At 40.4% G+C, this 20,041-nt stretch overlaps 1 protein-coding gene across 3 annotated transcripts in view; it reads left to right on the forward strand.

Annotated features, from left to right (window-relative positions):
• Window positions 1-6,766, forward strand: part of C2H6orf89 (chromosome 2 C6orf89 homolog) — a 37,518-nt gene extending 30,752 nt beyond the window's left edge. For all 3 annotated transcript variants that reach the window (XM_072641954.1, XM_072641956.1, XM_072641955.1), the window contains exon 8: window positions 349-6,766. In XM_072641954.1, the coding sequence (XP_072498055.1) occupies window positions 349-443 (95 nt within the window). In that variant the 3' untranslated portion in view covers window positions 444-6,766. The remainder of the gene's footprint in view (window positions 1-348) is intronic.
• The last annotated feature ends 13,275 nt before the right edge of the window (window positions 6,767-20,041 follow it).

Raw genomic sequence — 20,041 nt, forward strand, 5'->3', positions numbered from 1 at the left:
ATCATATCTGATTAGAGGTTACCCAGAACTGGCCTGAAGACCTCCTTTGAGAATAACGCTGCTACTTCCTGTATCAGCCCATTCTACTGTGTAAATTCTAACAGTTAAGAAATTCAGGGCTCTGCATGATCCTGCAAGCAACTGTAAAAGGTAATAAGCAGGGTTTTAGCTAATAATCTCCTCACATGCTGTGCTTATTTAAATTAAAATAGACTCAGAAGCACCATCTTGTAACCTGGAGGATCATTCAGCATTGACTACTGGCTTTTTCAGTTTGATTTTGCTGTTGTACCCATCTTTGCACCAACAAATAAAAATGATATGATTCCCTGTTCTTTGCTCCCAAAGGCTATGCCAGTGTGGATTATTGGAAGATAAGTGTTGGACCAAGAGGAACAGAGCCGTTGGTGATCTGTGATGGAACCACCAAGTTAGAAATGTAGAGAAGCAGGATTCTCTCCCAGGAGAACCTGGTAGAGCCGAGGAGAAGATCAGGTTGATTGGGTGGGCGGGGCGGGAAATAAAAAAAGACCGAAACAATGAAATGTCTTTCCAGGGGTTGGTTACTTAGTAGTTTTCCCTTTGCATGTGTGATTCATGTGCTCTGTGTAGCCTTGTGTACGATATAGTCATACTTACACTGTAGACAGACTTGAAGAATTTACTTCCCCATAGGCTGCCCACGCTAAAGCCTATGTTCCTGGTGAGCTCCAGACATTGTCTGACTTGTTGGAGAATTCTCAAGAAATGGAACACTCAAAAAGATGGAACCTGTGTGACCTGACATCTGGCAGCTGAGACCTACCACTGTCCCACCGAAGGGGTTGTTCTACATAGTAAAAGGGAGTAGATTCTGCCCTACTTGCTAAGTTTACAGCTTTCTGACATAGGGGCTGCAGGACCATCCTCCTTAAGCCCCTCCTTCTGAATCTTGCCTATTTAGGCCTCCATGTTTTGTGGATCTATAGTAGAGGCTCCCTTAGGAATGCCTTCATTGTTACCGTCAGTAGTACGACTGTAGAGTAGCCCATGTTAGCAGGATAAACCCTGAGCAACCAATAATGTCCTCAGATAGCACGCTTAGCAAGTGTACTTCCTTTCCAGTATCTTTCCTACAGACCTTAGGGATTTCAGATTACAGCCAGATGGTAATTTGATTGGACAGTTCCTAGGGGCAGTATTCTCTCAAATTGTGCAGATTCTCTGTTTTTTTCCTCCTTCTCTTTTTCTATCTGGTTTGTTTTCTCAGTAACACATCTCATAATCCATGTCAGGGGATTCTGTTTTGCTTTACCAGAATGTCTTTCAGAAGGGGAGTAGGCCAGCCTGGGAAGCAGTTTGCTCCCTGGCCTTAATCTTTAGGATTTGAATTTCTTCTGTGAAAGATGACTTACAGATGTGTTAAGCTGATGTCATAATGTGGTTAGGGAAGAACTCAGAACATGCATTGTTGGCTGATTAAAGGTGGGGTGTGAGGCTGTTGTTATACTGAGAAATAAGGTGGGTTGTTGCTTTTTTTCAGTCTTGTGAAGCGATTTTGTTTTCATTGGGCATTTGAGTCTAGTAAAAATTTTTCTGAAATGCTGTCATTCAGCACCAACAATATGGTGTAAATGGTAGGGTTCGTTTCTTGTTCTGCTGCCTTTCTTGAAAATGTTAAGACACCTACTACCCAGCGGATATAGACAGGCCATTGCTCAGAATTAGACAAGACTAATCATTGTGTGACTATATTTGTAGCTGCAGAAAGGCAGCATCTAGAACAGATCTTCTTGCTAGAGACTAATGTTATTGATGAGAGAGGCTAGTGTTGAGGGTAGTTATCCTGATGTCCACCTCAGTAGCTGCCTGCAAGGCTTCATTCTTAGCATCAGGAGAAACCCAACAAAGCACAAAGCTCAGGGTTCTTCTGTCAGTCTTATGAATCATGTGGCCCTTTCTTCTACTTAATGTGATTTATATTCCTGTTGTTTTATAAAGGGACATAAGAATTTAGAGTAGTAGTTCTATAGCTGCTTACTGTGTAGGTGAGTCATTTTGAACCATCCTAGATTATACTTGATAAACTGTCATAGACTAGAAAAAATAATGGGTTACATTCAGAGGTGCCCTTGGTTAAAAGAAGCAGCCATTTTTTTTACCAGTATGTGAAAACTTAAATCATTGTCTCCTTGCAGAAAATATAGTCCTTTTAGAATTATGACTGGGGATTGCTTTAGAGTACAGAAGAGAAGGCCTGATAGGAATGTGGGCAAATAGCCAGAGTTCCTTGTTGCTTACTCTATATGGAGCATGAAGAGGAAATAATTTATTTTCTCTACTTTAGATGTCTTAGGTATCTCTGGCTAAGGGTACTCCTATGTTCTTCTTGCCTTCAAAGGGCTGCTCCACAACTCTTTTTGTAGATGGGGCTTCTGGATTTGTCTTTTGGAGGAGCTAATAAGAGCATAGCAACATCATAGACTTTTAGAGCTCATGCAGAACTGAAAGGGACCTTAGAGACCCTCTTGCCCAGTCCCTCCTTTCAGAGATTATGAAAGAAATGGAGGGACCCAGACTGCAGGGTGATTTGCTCGTAGTCACCCAGACAGTCAGAGGCAGAGGCATGAGTTGAACCTAGGGGCTCGCTCTTTAGACCTTGGCTTTCTTCCTCCACCCAGAAGAGGTCCAACTAGAGCTAGGGAATACCACATTTACATAAAACAGTGACCTTGAAGGACTAACTAGTGGAGGTCTTAGCAGACCCACCACTGCCAGTTCCACTAAGGACCATTGCAACAAATTATGAGAAATAATGTAGACCTCTAAATTGTACCGTTGTTTTGAAGCTGGTTGTTTGATGGTCTGAAAACTCTGAGTCTTAAGGACTGTGCTGAAGGTCCATTTAAAGTTTTACCTGTTTGATGGGTTGCTGTGGCCAAAAAAAACTTTGTTGGCCAGCCTTTGGCTGCTGTGCTTCTCTGTTCCTAGGCTGGTCCTCAGAAAATAGACTCTCTCTATTCCAAACCTGGGGCCATCCTCAAAGCCTTACCAACCTGGGAAAACCTGCCAGAGTTTACACTTTGTTAGCAATGCCTTTGAGTTCACCTGGGGTCACCTCCATGCCATGGTGAAGCATCTGCCTAAGATCTCTGAAATTCACAATTGGAATTGACTGAGCCAGACTCAGTTGGCTGTTTCTGGTGTCTGGAGGCACAATCATCAAGAAGTGAAGTGGCTATTGGGCAGACTAAGCTGCACACTGAGACCTATACATGTGACAAGATCAGGTTTTTGTTTTCCCAGAGCAGAGAATTTTTCATAACTAGAAACTATCTTTATCTCTGATTATCTTTAGATTTTGGCTACTTTGGCATAGAATCCAGTTAGTTCCAGCTTTGGTCTCTTTTACTAGATTAAATATCTCTATTGAGATAAAAGATGGTGATGGCAAGGGGAACATATAGATATCAGAAATGCTGGTTTCCAGAGCTCTCTATTTGAAAGAATCAGATCTATGAAAAGACCTAGACACCTTATCATCAGAGGACTCAGCCCCAAGTGATTTTCGTTTTTGACCATAGTAACCTGCATAAACTATCTGCTAAGGTGTGGGGAGAAGTGATCATGATCGGGTTTGGTGGAGAAAAGAACTGTGGTATTGGAAAATACTGATTCTTAAAGTCTTCTGCAGCTCTCAGATAGCTATTTAATCTAGCCAAGGAGTGGGATAAGCAGATAATTAAGGGAATGTCAGAAGTGAGCTTATTTAACTTTTATGTAGACCTACCTTGGAATTAGGCCATCTAGGGGTAAAGGCACAGAGGCTAGTAAGGCTTTAAAATTTATTAGTCAGTCATTAGCCTTTATTAAGTACATATTATGTGTCAGGCGCTGTGCCATGTGCTGGGAATACAAATAAAAACAAGTTCCTGCCCTCAAGGACCTTACAGTCTAATATGTGAAGACAACACACAGAAGGGAAGAAGCTGAAAAGAGGGGTGGGGAGAAGAGGATTAAAAAAAGCTTATTAAAAATTATATTTGCAAGACTTCTAGAAAGGAATGCAAAGGAAAACAGGTGAGATAGGCTTTGCGTTTTTTATGACAAATCAGTTTTTAAATTTGATCACACAACATGGTAGTTAGAAGATGAACTTGTCCAAAACAGTTCTCCAGGCCTAGGTGCTTTCAGATATGTCACCAGGCAAGGGCATGCCTCAGTTTCAGTTGTGGTCCCCTCAGGATCTGTTTTTCAACACACAATTCCCTGTTCCCTTCTGCAAAAGAGGGGAATCTTAAATGACCAGGGTCCTCTTCAGGACTTGGGGCAGGAGCAGATGCTTTCAAAACGAAAAAATTCTTGCTATAGGAATGGCACTAGGAAGACAACACTGGAATTCATAGCCCCTTCTGTTGTTGTGGTATCTTAAGAGAGGAGGACTTTTACAGTTTCTATACTGATCACTCAAAGTCTAGTCTCTTTCCTTCTCTTTCTCTTTTGCATTCCGTAGCTAGGAATGGAGGAGAGTTGGTGTGGCCAGTGAAGTCAGAGGTAGAAAGTTGTGCTTTGCCCTAGTGGCAGAGAAATTTAACATACTTCCTGGGGGTTAGGCAGTGGGGTCTGCTTCTCCTTTTGAGCCCCTGTTAGAAATGAAGAGATCTCCTCACCTCCCGAGTTCTGTCGTCCCCTTTGCATCTCCCAGTGGTGATTCTGTAGCTTTACATGGTTCCACTCCTGAGTGGCTTTGGAAGATTTTAAGTTAATAGTTCTCCTCATGTCTGATCCCTGAAAAGTTTATACATGAAACACTTAAGTGTTAGGGCCTGGAGCAAAATATGAGAGAGAGAAGTTGATGTTAAATGGGAAGGCTGTGGTACTATAATATGCTTTTCCCCACTGCCATCAGCATTCATTTCTCTACCTGCTCTTTCCCTCAAAAGCTATTGCTCTTTGCATGGCCCTGATTCCAAGAGACTACAGTTCCAGAATGTTTGGATATAGAAAGACAAAATTCTTGAAAGAGACGCCTGTAAATTGTTGTACACCCTCCTTTTCCTTAATGTTATTGCACTCTCTTCAGCCAACTCTTGTCATGGGTTAAGATGGTGAAGGCCTGAACAAACCTCTCTGGCAAGAGGGAGAAAATTTTAGATGGTGCCCATCTGTCAGGTGATCACATTGCCCCTTCATCCTGTGGGGTTTGAGTCTTGTTCTCAACTGGGCCTTGCCACATTAGGTTTTTTAATGGGAAATTGTTATTAATACTTTTTATTTTAACATCACCTATTTTTCTCAGTGTAGCCTTCCTATCCCTTCCCAGAGAGCTGTCTTTTATATAACAAAGAATTTTTAAAGAAGAAAAACATAGTTCAGGAAGACTGACCAGCACATTGAAAAAAAAAAAAGCCTAGAATGATCTCTGTTGTTCAGCCTCTGCAAGGCCACATTAGATCTGTAAACTAGGATTCCAAAGTGGTTCAGCCAGCCAGACATCCCTCTGGACTCAAGCCACAACTCCAAGCTGCCTGTCATGGTTATTAAAGTGTGAGAGTCAGGTAAGCAGAACCAGTGGAAGTGGGAGGTGTATAGGAACTATCCTAGCATCCTCACTGAGATCCTGTAACTGTGAAAATATTCCTGGGGAAGGGAAATGAGTTTTGGAAGACTTAACAGGTGGGGTTTCTTATGCACCACACCCTGTAAGCAGTGAGGGCCTACGTACTAGTCTGCTAGTCATGCGCAGCACTTCTGGACATCTGGCCCCTTCGCTGTTTGACTTCCTTGGCCTGAATGATTTAAAGGAGAGTTCTTTTGATCTACCATTCCTTTCTCTTGAGACCTCCAAACTTCTGTCCTTTTTTGGTGAGGGTTATAAGTAGATACATGTGATATTGTGACTCTGCTTATAGAATTATTACTTCTCCACTTCTTAGTGTATGTCAGTCAACAGATACTTAACTCACTGCTGCAAAAGCTCTGGAACAGAAAGAGGAAACAAGCTCATGAATGGGGATGTTAGAAAAAGCATCCAGTAAGCTACCTTTACCCACCTACAGCCAGTGGCTTTTTTTCCTGTCTTTGTACTTGGCTCTCTTCCAGTCAGCTGGGTATTGCCAACTTCCTGTTGTAAACTGTGGTGTGAGCGATAGATTAATGGAAGCCACAAATAATCCTTTGTCTCATTTCAGACAGATAAGGCTTCAACCTTCTTTGCCTTCCAAAGCTACATGATCAGTTTTGAACATGTAGCAAAAGCAGTGGGATTTGCCTACCTCCTTTTCCCTGCCCTCTGATGCCTGGCCCTTCTGTGGCATGCATGGTGAAGGAGAAGAATTTGAGAAGCCCAGAAAACCCAGACTGAATTTATCAGCCCCTCAGAAATCAAGCAGTGAAGAGGGTACCTGGCAGGGAGTGTAGCTCCAGAACTGGCTTTTTCTGTGTGTCTCTAGAAGGTCAGAGCTCTTCCTTTGCTGTGGAGCCTGGAAGCAGCTGCAGTTCATTTTCTGCTCTGTTTTGTTTGGAGAAGTTGGGTGTGTTGTGAAAACTGAGACTTAGTAAGGTGGTGGTAATTTGTGCATAGTGACCTAAGTGTTGGAACTCCGTATGCTATGAATGTTTGTGGTTGTTAATCAAATACACAACTAACAAAATTTTATTTACAGTAACTTAATATATTGCAAACTTGTAAATACTTTCATCTTGTAAAGAATGTATATAAATCAAAATTTTATGTAAAGTTTGTTTTTACTTTTTGTGATTAAAAGTGCATATGGTGGTAAATGTTTTCAGTTGTTCACTTGATTCCTTCATTTCTAGCTTAACAAATACATGGCTCAATGTCCACATCCATTTTATTATTTTTCCTTGACTTTGGGAACTTCATCTGCGTGCCTCTTGGTTCATAAGGTGCCACGTGGCAGCAATCTGGGCTTTACAATAAATCATATCCTTCTTTGTTTTCCTCTAATACCCCGACCCAACTCTTGTGTCACAGAATCAGCCATCTGCTTACACTGTGATTTTTAATCTGTTAGTATTACTGTGTTCTCAAAAGTTCTAGTTACCCCTAATAAGTTTTTTTAATATTTCTTCCTTGAAATGATGTTCCCGTCAACCTTCTGCCTTCTCACCAACTACCAGGTAAGAAACCAACATCATCACCTACTGCCTCATTTCTCACACAGGTTCTTTGTACGTATTCTAAAATCCTGGACCAATTTTTCTCACTCACTGCAAATTCACCCTCTGCGCTCATATTAGCCTTGACTGTCGCTTGATAGTACTTTTCAGTCCTCAGTGGTTGCCTATAATCTAAAAGAATTGTTTGGGGCCAGCATGGATTCAATTTTAAATCAGGTGAAAATCTGATTTATATTACAAGTTGTGAAGATTACCCAAAATTTTCTGCAGAAAGTGGTTATTGTTTGATGAAAGTTAATGCTTATTCCTCCCAGTGTACTTTATTCCACAGTTCTTTTCATTTTGAAAGTTTGTACTTTTTGAAATATAAGGGCTTGATTTAGTGTTAGTGTACACAAACTTGCATTGAGAAAAAGGGGCTAACACGTCTCAACTCATTGATTAATGCTCTGTTTTCATAAAGCATGTTTCTGGAAACACAAGTCCACAATTAGAAAACTGAAGCTAAACATCTTGAATCTCAATAATAGGTAAAAATAATTTGCATTTAAATACTAAGATTTACAAACAACTTTTCTTACAACAACCCTTCTTAGGTAAGTAGTACAAATTTTATGATCTTCCCCCCCCTTTTTTCCCAGAGTCTTGACTTCAGTATGTGGGGAACTCCAAGTTTTGTGGGAACTCCCTCTACCAAAGCAGATTTGTCAACTCCCCAGCAGTTTGTAGTCTTTGAGAATTATCTAAGACACTAAGAGTTTAAATATAATAAATTCCCATGGCCATGTACCCAGTGTGTGTCCATAGCAGGATTTGAACCCAAGCCTTCCACTTGGGCAGACCTAAGCCACTCTCTTTCATGAAGTACTTTGCCATATACCAGCCTATGCCACTGACCTGGTATAGTTGCCCTGTTGCCCACATCTTGGGCATAGAGTTCAAACTGGGCTCATGAGCTGACTGCTAAATTTTCATTATGAATACTCACTCCTTGGAAATCAGTGGCTAAAGCAGCAAATCAGGGCTTGAATTGTTATTTTCTAGATTTAAGAAAGTGTTGGAAGGAATGTTAATGTTGCATATCAAACTTAAGAGTGGTCTGTGCCTTTTTATTAATTTCCCAGCACAGCCTTGCTGACACCCTCCTCCCAAGGGCTACCTATCCTCAGAGAAGCTTGGGGAAGACACTCTGGGGCGAAGAAAGCTACCCTCTTTCTGGCACCATTCATGATCTTGGCCTTTGTGCTTGCTACTGCTGCCATACACCCCATGCCAGTCTGCTCCAGGTCCAAGAATTCCCAGTTACAAGCTTTGGTGCTTTGGGTCTAGCACTGAGTCGGGCACTCTAGGGATACAGCAAAAGCAGAAGACATGATCATAGACTTACAGAATGTCAGAGCTGGAAGATTAGAGACCATGTAGTCCAACCCCGGTCCAGAGAAGGGACTCCTGGCTTACAGCATGAGTGCTAGTCAGAATTAGAACCCAGGTCTCCTAAATCCTAGAAGAAAAGACACATGAACAGGCAACCCCTAGAGAAGGCCGAGGGTACCTGAGCATTACTGAGGCAGAAGAAAGTCTGCGAGAGGTGAAAGGAGGGAGAGATTAAGAAGGTCTAGAGGAGTTGGGGATAGCTTCATGGAGGGGACAGGGTTTTAGATGTATCTTGAAGGATAAACTAGGATTATGGAGAGTCAGAGGGCCAGAGCTGCATTTCAAGCAAAGGGAAGAGCCCTAGAGCAAAGCCCAGAGATGCAAATGGAGGTCATGCCGGAGTCAGTAAAGATCTTGACTAGGTGATTTGGGTTTTGAGAACTGATGCAAGACCACATTGAGTAGAGACTAGGTGGCTTTGAAGGCCATTGCTCTGTTTCCTCTGTTGCTTTCTGTTGTGGAGATAGATGAAGATAGAGAAGAATTCAGACTAGAATTACTAGTTATTTGAAAAGGAAAACTTTTTCTAAAAAACAGTCTTCTGGAAACTGTTTTTCCCAGGTCAGCTTTCCTCCAGATCTTCTGCAAACTGAGCCTGTTGGCCCAAGTAGCTGTTTCCAGGCAGATTATGCTAGGTTCCCAATGCACCAAGTGGGAGGAGTGGGCCCTGGAGCCTTCTAAAGTTGGAAGCCAAAAAGCCCTAGTGCTGCTCAGGGTGTGAGGCTTAGACTGGACCTCTGGGGACAGCAAGTATGTCTGGAATGGAAGAAGGTACTTCTCGCTACATAGATTTCTAGAATCCTAGACCCAACGTGTCCCTGAAGACAGTGGTAGCAAATCAGTTGGCAACCTTCCTGCTCTTGATGGTGTGCTCCCTTTTGAGAACTTGGAGGGCTCTGTCTTGTGGGTGTGAGCCCGAACTCTTACCTGTGAGCAGGACCCCTTCTTTTGTCTGTCCTAGGACGCTAGTGTAAGATCTAGAACTGGAAGGAAATTTAAAGATCCTGTAGGCAAGCTCTCCTTGGTTTTTGTAGATCAGGATATTGAGGCCTAAGAATTCATCTCCGGTAGCACAGAAAAAGAAGGGTTAAACTCTAGGATGCCTGGCTCATGATCTTATCTCATCTCTTCTGAGGGCAGTACTGCTCTGCTCATGCCACTGCATTTCAGAACCCCGAAGGAATTTGAAATAAAACATTTAAAGATCTGTAAGTAGTAGATAAACAGTAAATAATGATTTCCACGAGAAACTATAACTTAGTCAGGACCCCTCTCACTGCAGCTGATCAAGTCAGCCACGTTGTCACCAACACTAAATTCTGAACCTACTTCTCTGTTCCTGTTTCTCTTTCCTTCTCTCCCCTATCTTCAGTGTGTCTCTCCCTGTACTGACTCTCTCACTTTGCCCCGTTTCTTTCGTCCTTCCTTTCTATCTCTCTAGCACTCTTATCTTTTGACCCTCTGGCTTAACTGGCCAGGTTACAAGTACTTTTTAAAACATTTATTATTAATGATTAATGTTTAATACTCCCTAATAATTTTTAAATGATGTGAAATTTTTTTAAAAAACATGCTGTCTACCTCCAGGAGAGCTAATGCACTCAGAATGCAGTTTGAAGTGGTTTTTCTCTTTTTCTTTCTTTTTTAATTTTGGAACATGACCAATGGCAGAAATTTGTTTTGCAATGTCTAGACATATTTATAATTTGTAGTGGACTTTATTTTTCTTGCATTCTCAATAGCAGGGGGAGGAGGGAGGGAGAAAATTTGAAACTAAAATAAAATTTTTTAAACTTTTTCTTAAAAGTCTTTGTCATCTATATGGTAACTATATCTTCTCTAAACTTTCATGCTCAGAAATTCTCACACAATTCTCTTTTTTTAAAAAAAAATTATTTTCTAAATTTATTTACTCTTAGTTGACAACATTCAGTTTCACAAGCTTTTGAGTTTTAAATTTTCTCCCCCTCCTTTCCTCTTCCCCAAGACGATGTGAAATCTGATATAGGCTCTACATAAACATTCATATTAAACATTTTCAGGTTAGTCATGTTGTAAAGAAGAATTATAACCAATGGAATGAACCATGAGAAAGAAGAAACAAAAACAAAACAAAATAGAAAGGAGTAAATAGTATGTTTCAATCTGCATTCTGACTCGTTTGTCTGGATGTGGACGGCATTTTCCAGTTGTCTCAGAACCTAAATGCATGGCTGAGAAGAGCCAAGTCTATCAAAGTTAGTCATCACACAATGTGGCTATAACTGTGTACAGCGTTATCCTGGTTCTGCTCCCTTCACTCAGCATTAGTTCATATAAATCTTTCCAAGTTTTTCTGAAGTCCGACTGTTCGTCATTTCTTGTAGCACAATAGTATTCCATTACATTCATATACCACAACTTGTTCAGCCACTCCCCAATTGATGGGCATCCCCTTGATTTCCAGTTCTTTGCCAAAGAACTGGAAAAAAGCTGCTATAAATATTTTTGTACATATAGGTCCTTTTCCCTTTTGTGTGTTCTCTTTGGGATACAGTCCTAGAAGTGGTATTGCTGGACTAACGAATATGCACATTTTTATAGCCCTTTGGGCATAGTTCCAAATTCTGCTTTAAAATGGTTGGATCGTTTCACAAATCCACCAACAATGCTTTAGCATTCCAATTTTCCCACATCTTCAGCATTTCTAATTTTCCTGTTTTGTCATGCTAGCCAATCTGACAGGTTCTCACACATTTCTTGACACAGTAGACACTTACAAATGGCCTGGTGGATAGAGAGCTGTTACTGGAACCAAGCAAATTAACACTTGTTCTGACTTGGTCATTTAACCTCTCAGTGACTCAGATATGATGCATCTCCATCAGTGAAGGGTGTTGCCACATTAGGAGTTCATGTGGCAATTAAATCATAGGTCAAGACCTCCAAAAAAGTTAAAGTAATTCAAAATCACTTATTAAGTATCTCCTCTGTGCATGTCAGGCATTTTACTCAATGTTGGCCTTTCAGAAATGAAAAATGGCATAGTTCCTTGCTGTCAAGCAGATCAAAATATAATAGTTGGGAAATAGCATACATACAGTAAATATGATATAAGATAGAATGTCAAAAAAACCAAAGGAGTGATTCATTTGAGAGGCTTTAAAAATTGGAGGAAGAGAACACTTTCAGCTATGGGGCAGGGAGAAGATGGTCTTCACAAAAGCCTTCCGTTCATCACAGTCACTTTCCTCAAGGAACTTAGTGCAGCATAGTAGGGAAAGAGGAAACATACAGATAAAAAAATTTTGTCAGAGGTAGGACATACATGAAGATATATTTTAACAATACAGCCAATAAAGTGAGGACCAGGGAGGAGGAAAGGTGAGAACAGAAGACTTCAGATTAGGGGAAAACATTTCAGAGTTTTGATTCAGATAGGGATAGGATTGGACCTATGACTGCACTGGTTGGTTACCTCTCCAGATAAGAAACTCCCTCTACCAATGCATGCTGTTATTCTCAGCAAGTTATAGTTTTAAGAAAGTTGTCTAGAACAGTGAGGTGTTGGGTGATTTGGCCAGTGTCAGGCCTTGGACCTGAGTGTCCTAATGCCAGAGCCATACCTTGTCTACCATACCCGTATCTGAGATATAGGCCTCTTCTGAACAGAAAACCATGATGACATAGGATAGTGACAGCTCTTTAAAGATTGGATTTGACAGCTGTCCATCAAGAGGAAGGATGGGGCAGCCCCAAAATTTTGTGAGCTGCCTGGAACTCTGAGGCATTCCTAAATCCCCAAAGAGATAACTGGTAACGAGGATACTTGGAATTTCACTATTAAATCTTCCAACTGCTTAATAGGGACTGATGAACAAGTTTAATACACTTTCAGTAAGAGAAAGATGGACTAGGTATGATGTAAAAGGCCTTACTAAGGGGAAAATTGCCCTCTTCAGGAGCTAATGACCCACTGCCAATGATGTCAGAAGCTAGGTCCATGAACCAATATAATCAATAAATCTAAAGAACTCAGTCTGAAAAGACTTGGTAATTTTCAGATCCGTCCATCAGCAGAGAAATCCTTCATGGCCCAGCTAGAACATGTCATAGAAGTGATTCAGGAAGGGCGGGTGACCATCGCAAATAAATGTGGGAGACCAGTGGAGAGCCTCATGCTCCTGCAAGAAGTAGTACCCCCATGTCATGATATTTAAATGGCTGAAGCGAATTTGATCATACTAAGAACATACACAGAAAGAATGATAAACTACAAGAAGAATGGAAAAAGAATTCTGATTTTGTGATAGGATTGGAAGTCCTGCTTCAAAGAGTAGTAATAAAAAAATAACATGGAGACTATGGACTACACTAGACCAGTTCAAGTGATCAGGGTGCTGGTATATAGGTGGATATATAGGTGTAACTAGTGATATGTGCTTGACAAACACAGTTAGTTACATAGAGGCAGTGCATCTGGTCAGGGAACTGTGATCGACAGACCAGTACAGGAGATCATTGTACAAAGGAGCAATAGTGATTGACAGAATTAACCAAAACAACTAAAGGTGGTCCTGGGTGGCTCTAAGACATCTCAAATATGAGCTATAGATCAAAAGAGAGTGCTATTCACACCAGTCACATACCATCAAGGAAGGTTGGATCAGGCTTGTCCTCTAAGAGGGACAGATGGTCTTGGCACCTGAGGTTAATATTGGGAACATCATTGACTGAGTGCATCCAAAGAGGGAACAAGATGGGAGTATGTATGCTGTATATATTCTAGAAGAGTATACAACTCTGGTTTGTCAGAAGATAAAGACCACATATAGGGACTTGGCCATATTTGGGTTATGTGAGGGTGAGTGGAGCTTCCTGGAGAAGTTGTAGGTATTGGCAAGAAGGTGGAAACTGTGACTTTGACATATACAGACCTGTGTCAGCATTAGCTGAAATTAGCTGTAGCTTATTTAGATCAGTGGAAGGAATTGTAAGAGACTAATTGTAAGCTCAGGGTTTAAATATCCTGATAAGCCAGGCCTTCTGTATGGCTTACAGGAAAGTAGAGGGTAGTTCAGCAGAAATGAAGTAAGAAGCCTTGAACCTTATTCCAGATGTGGTACCCCTCTTTCAGTGTCTTCCCTTAGAATTTGGGTATCAGTGTACCCCCCTGAAGGTCACAGAACAAAGGTCACTAGGACTGATAGACTCTGAGCTGGGCTGAACTGCTGGACCCACTTATCCTGCTCCACAGTCCAAGATCCTTGTCAATGATCAGTCAAGACTGGGGAAAGCCCTAACCCTTCTGAGATGTGATTTGCACTAGACCTAGAGTGCAACATTCTCTTGCGACTCCCCAGGTGGCTTAGAGGACTGAATCAGAAGTCAGAAAGACCAGATTTCAAATCTGGCCTCAGATACTAGCTGTGTGACCCTGGGCAAGTCACAACCTCTGCTTCAGTTTCCTCAACTGTAAAATAGAGATAATAGCACCTGTCTTACAAGGTTGTCTTGAGGATCAAATGAGATATTTGTAAAGCACTCAACACAGTGCCTGACACATAACAGGTGCTTCATAAATGCTGATTCCCAGAGGTCCTCCAGTGTTTCTAGCTCTTTGCCAACACTCAAAATAGAAAGGAGGGGGCAACAATGAGGAGCTAAACAAATTCAAATGATAAATTTCCTAGAACTGGATCCAAACCAATCCTCTGTCTGGAATACTTCTAGGATCTGGAAAAACTCAGAAAGTGTTGCTTGCTAATTTGTTTATTTAACATTGTTAATCCTGTGCTAAATAAAATCTACATACAGCATTCAAGCATGTAGGTCTGTATCCATAAAGAACCAACAGTCAACTCTATTTTGCTAAACTCATATGACTAGGGCTCTCTGAAATAAAGAAAAAATTCAAGAAAGGCATGGCAGAGTTATGGCAATTACAGGAACTAACTGATGTGTTCCTGTTACAACAGTAGGTGGGGGCTCAGAGCTAAAACCACACATAACCCCTTGGTGATGAGCCAGTGCTGTCCCATAGAAAGAAGTGGAGCTGAGGGATAGATCACCAACTCTCTGGAAACTAGAGAGAGCATGACACTTACAGCACTTTGACACGTATAGACAGACTCTCTTGGCTTATTTCTCCAACTAGTGCTTACTAGCACTGGTACTCTGGAGAATAGTCACTACTCCTGCCCCTTGATCCTGAAAGGCAAGGGCAGGGGGCTATACTCTAACTGTGTGTTCATCCTTCGTTGCCAAAGAAGACCATGCCATCACAGAAATAATGGCATGACTTGCACTTGACTTTGTTTTTGAGTGAGGGAGAGCTGTGCAGGTCACTAGCCTCACTTCTCCTCCAGAACTATCTGAATCCACTGACCAGATATTCATCAGGATGACTGGAGATGACCCAGGATGAGGCAATTGGGGTTAAGTGACTTGCCCAAGATCACACAGCTAGTGAGTGTCAAGTGTCTGAGGTGAGATTTGAACTCAGGTCCTCCTGACTCCTGCACTGGTGCTCTGCACTGCACCACCTGCTGCCCCTACTGTAACTGTATTCTATCTCACAAACACCAATCTATTTTTTCTCCCATTATTGTCACTTGATATCAGTTAGCCAACCAGACTTAATTAGCTTTTAGAAAGAGGTATTTATGAGGGGATTCTGTGAAGATGGTGGAATAGGTCAGGAAATTCCAGGCTGTCAAGATTTTCCCCCACAAAAGAGATGAAATAAGCCTCAGGGGGAAGATAGAGTAGATACAAATAAAAAAGAGTAAGGGTAGAATCTAGTCCTCCTGGGACAATCAGAAAAGATCTGAAGAAAAATTCCAGGAGGAGGTTTGGATCCTGTGAAGAATAAACACCCCCAGACTAGGGACTGCTTAAACAACAAGCAGCAAACCCTGGGGTTATCTGGGCTGGGAAGCTGCCTCAGCCCCAAGCCTAGGAACTTTTATCCCCTGGGAAAGTGATGGGAGTTGGGTGTCTGAGCAGGGGAAGATTGAGGGAGCCTCTGCTGACAAGAAATGCCAGGCTCAGCTGTGCTTTGAAGACACAGCTGGGGGCAAGAAGGAACCAGAATACACCCTCCTGGTGATTGCAGAAGCAGTGGGGCGGGAATGCCACTGGCTGTGGCACTTACAGGAGGCTGTGGGTCTTGGTTGCAGTTCCAACCCAGAAGGGAGAACTGAAGAAGGATATGAGACCAGAGACACCACCCCACATGCCCAAGGACTAGAGGTGATCACAAAAACTAAGCTATTACAATTTTTTTTTTCAATGCAGAGGCAAAGGAGAAAAAATCCAACCATAGACAGTTACTATGTGAATAGAGAAGACCAGGGTTTGTCTTAAGAGAAGGATGCTGAAGCAAAGAAATCCTCTTCTACCCCAAATCATAATGTCAAATGGTCACCTGCTCAAAAAAAAATCATAGAAGAACTTTTAAAAGACTTCAAAAATCAAATGAGATAAATTGAAGAAAAACTTTAAAAAAAAATAAGAACAATCCAAGAAAAACAAGAAGATTATGAAAAAAAAGTCAACCAATTAAGAAAGGAGATACACAGTCTTAAGGAAGAAAATGACTTCTTGAAAATCAGAATTGGGCAAGGGAAAGCCAGTGAAGTTATGAGACCAAGAAATAATAAAACGCAAAGAATGAAAAAATAGGAGAGAATGTGAAACATCTCATAAGAAAAACAACTGATCTGGAGAACAGATCAAGAAGAGAAAACATAGGAATTTTTGGGCTACCTGAAAGCTATGATAAAAAATAAAGAATCTTATACAATAATACAAGAAATAATTAAAGAAAATTATTTGAGCATTAGAACAAGAGGGGAAAGTAGAAATATTAAAAAATCTACTGATCATCACCTGAAAGAGATACTATGAAGAAAATCCACTTTGACACATATAGACTCTCTTGGCTTATTTCTCCAACTCTAGATTCCTCTGGCTCAAGGATAAAATATTATGAGCAACAAGAAAAAAATAATTTAAATATGGTGTTACCACAATTAGAATCACACAAGATCTAGCAGCGGTGCCTTTGAAAGACCGCAGGTCTTAGAACACTATGTATCAAAGGAAAAAAGAACTGGGATTCTGCTATGCCCAAAGGGCTATAAAACTGTGTATACTCTTTAGTCCAGTAACACTGTTTCTAGGAGTGTATCCCAAAGAGATCATAAAAGAAAGGGGAAAGTACCCAGATGTACAAAAATATTTATAGCAACACTTTTTGTTGTGACAAAGAACTGGAAATTGGGGGGATGCCCATCAATTGGGGAATGGCTGAATAAGTTGTGGTATATGATTATGATGGAATACTGTTGTGCTATAAGAAATGATGAGCAGATGGACTTCAGAAAAACCTGGAAAGACATATGAATTGATGCCAAGTGAAGTGAGCAGAACCAGGAGGATGTTGTTTATAGTAACAGCTACATTGTGAGATGACTAACTTTGATAGACTTAGCTCTTCTCAGCAATGCAATGATCTAAGACAACTCCAAAACACTCATGATGGAAAGTGCTATCCACATCCAGAGAAAGAACTCGGGAGTCTGAATTCAGATCGAAGCATACTATTTGCTCTTTTTTTGTTGATGTTTTGTTTTGTTTCTTCTTTCTCATGGTTCCTCCCATGGTTCTAATTATTCTTTACAACATAGCTAATGTGAAAATGTTTAATATGAATGTATGAGTAGAGCCTGTATCAGATTGTGTGCCATCTTGGAGAAAGGAGAGGGAAAGGAGGGGGAGAAAATTTAAAACTCAAAATCTTATGGAAGTGAATGTTGAAAAGTAAAAATAAATAAATTTTTAAAAAATGGATCCAGTTGAAAATATACCCAGCAAAGCTAAGCATCATCCTAAATGGAAAATAAAATGGAAATTTAATGAACTGTCAGACTTTTAGGATTGTTAAAAAATAAAAAACAACCTGAACTTACTAGAAGATTTGACATACAAGAGTCAAGAGAAATATAAGGTACATACCAAAGACTAATTACAAGGGACTCAATAAAGACAGACAATTTATATGTTTTGTTTATGTAAAAAGTAAAACATATATCCAAGATTGTTAGTAGTAATTGGGGAAAGATTGGGGTAGACATGAGAATGATATGACTTTAAAAAGTAAAACTGCTTAGGAACAGCTTAAAAAAAATAGTTATCTTATACAAATGAGGTTCAAGAGGAAGAATCAACACAGAAGAATTAGAGAGGGGAGGAGGGCGGGTAATTCTGGAAACCTAATTTCATCAGGAATGGGTTCGAGAGGGAATAATACATATATATCTAGAAGAGTATAAAAGACTTCTAAATGCAGAAAGAAATAAATCACCCGGAGGAGAGGGAGAGGGGAGAGGGAATAGGTCAAAGGGGACGTATAGAAGGTTGTTTAGATTACGGGAATGGGAGGATAAGACTGGAATCCTGGGGGGGAGGGGCAGTAGGTTAAGTAATATAAGGGCAAGGTAGCAGGTAGAAGTAAAGTAAAGGAGTTAGGAGGGATAGGAAACAAGAGATACAAACATGAAAACAAAGATCAGAAGTAGAATTTGTTAAGGAAAGTATATGTCTACATGTATATGTATATATGTATGTATGGATATATGTGTGTATATGTGTATGTATATATCTATATATTAATATATCCATGCATAATTGTAGCCTTCTGGGGGGTAGGAAGGAAGAAGAGGAAAAGAATAAAGTAAAAAGTGCACAGCAGAGAACAAAAGAAAACTTAGAAGGAAGCAGAGAAAAGATGGACATCTCTTGACACAGTGTGTAGTATTTACTATAGAGGCTTTCTTGAAATTGAAATTTATTGCTAAATATTTTGAATCTTTTAATGTTCTGTTGTGTGCATGTGACATGCTTCTTTTCTTATGTTTTATTTGTTTCAATAATAAAGTTTATAATATGTTTCTTTTTCTTATTGTGTTTTTAAGTTTTAATAATAGAAAAAAGGTTTTTAAAAAAGGAACAGGTATTTACTAAGGTGGTATACTCACCAGCAAACGGTGAGGACCCCTTAATGATTCAAAACTCAATGGGGTCTCCTAAGAAGTTCTGGTCTGGAAAGGAAAGGAAAGCTTTTAGTGCTTAAGAAGTAGAAGGATTTAGCTGAAGAAAAAAATTCCACAGAGTCAGTGTAAAGCCTTCAGTTGATGAATGGGATGTGGGATGTGACCAAAGAACATCACATATAACCAGTGGTGTGTTGGTAAATGTTTAACAACCAGTTTATTTGCAGGCGCGGCGGATGATTTGTATTCATGACACTCTTTTAAGTTTAATCTGAATTTTTAATATATTCTCTGTCACTTTTTAAAGTCTAGACAACCAACAACACAAATCAACTCTTGATTTGTAGTACTAACCAGTTTCCGAGGTGTAAACGCTCATGTTGAAAATTTAACAATTGGCTCTCTTGATCAAATTCAAGTAGGCTCCAGGACACTCCTGCACATAATCCACTTCAATGACTCCTGAACTTTTAAAAATTCTTCTTGAAGAGTTGTCCTCTCAAAGACAGAAGTATACAGGATATATTAGTCCTCGACATCATCTTGGAATGCATAGTTCCTGTGCTCTAACTTTAGGGTCCCAATATCCTATGATTTGCAAGAACTACAAAATCTTTATCTGGGCTAATTTTGTAATTAGAGCATTACTTTACTTTACATTACTTGTAACAGCTGCTCCCATCCTACTTTACTTCCTATGATGACAAAGACAAAGGAGCCGCAGGGGAAGTCCTCAGGAAAAGTCTCAGGAAGTCAGAATCCTGTGGGCCTTGGACCTCTGTGAAGGGGTTATGTAGAGAAGCACCATGGAGAGAAGATATGGATGGCGATGTTCTGGGGCCAAACCCAGAAGCAGTTTTCTTGCTGGCTACGGAGCTGCAAGAGATGAATTGAACTTTTGTTTCCACAGAAAATATGTGGCATCTGTAATATCGGTGAAGAGCCTGGATCTAACAGCCTCTTTGTTCTCTGAGTAAACTCAGAGATTATCTCTTCCTATGTCAACAAGGCCAGATGGGGCTGACTTAAGAGCATTTTTTCTGTGTATGGCCATTAAAGATGAGACCTTTAACCTGAGACACTATCTTGAATAATGGGACTTTTTCTTAATATCTTATGGATACATACTATGTAATGGCATATTAATGGTAAAGAAAAGACACGCATCCTGGGTCATAATTTCAATTGACATTTTATCTATTAGTGACAAATTATTTTATTGTATTTACCACCTATTCAATTAAGATATCACCTAGCCTATTTGCCTCTTTAACCGAACTTTCAGATTGACATCAGAAAGATTGTACATCAACTAAGGAATTTCTTTAAAAGAATTTATAATGTCATGCTGTAAAGAAAATGAGGAATGTGGCAGGAGTGTAACCCACCCACCCACATGGGGTGGGTTTTAGTGAACCCTGGAATGCTGGCCAATTGGAGGCAGGTGG

The sequence above is a fragment of the Notamacropus eugenii genome, chromosome 2, assembly GCF_028372415.1.
Source record: "Notamacropus eugenii isolate mMacEug1 chromosome 2, mMacEug1.pri_v2, whole genome shotgun sequence".
Classification (NCBI taxonomy): Eukaryota; Metazoa; Chordata; class Mammalia; order Diprotodontia; family Macropodidae; genus Notamacropus; species Notamacropus eugenii.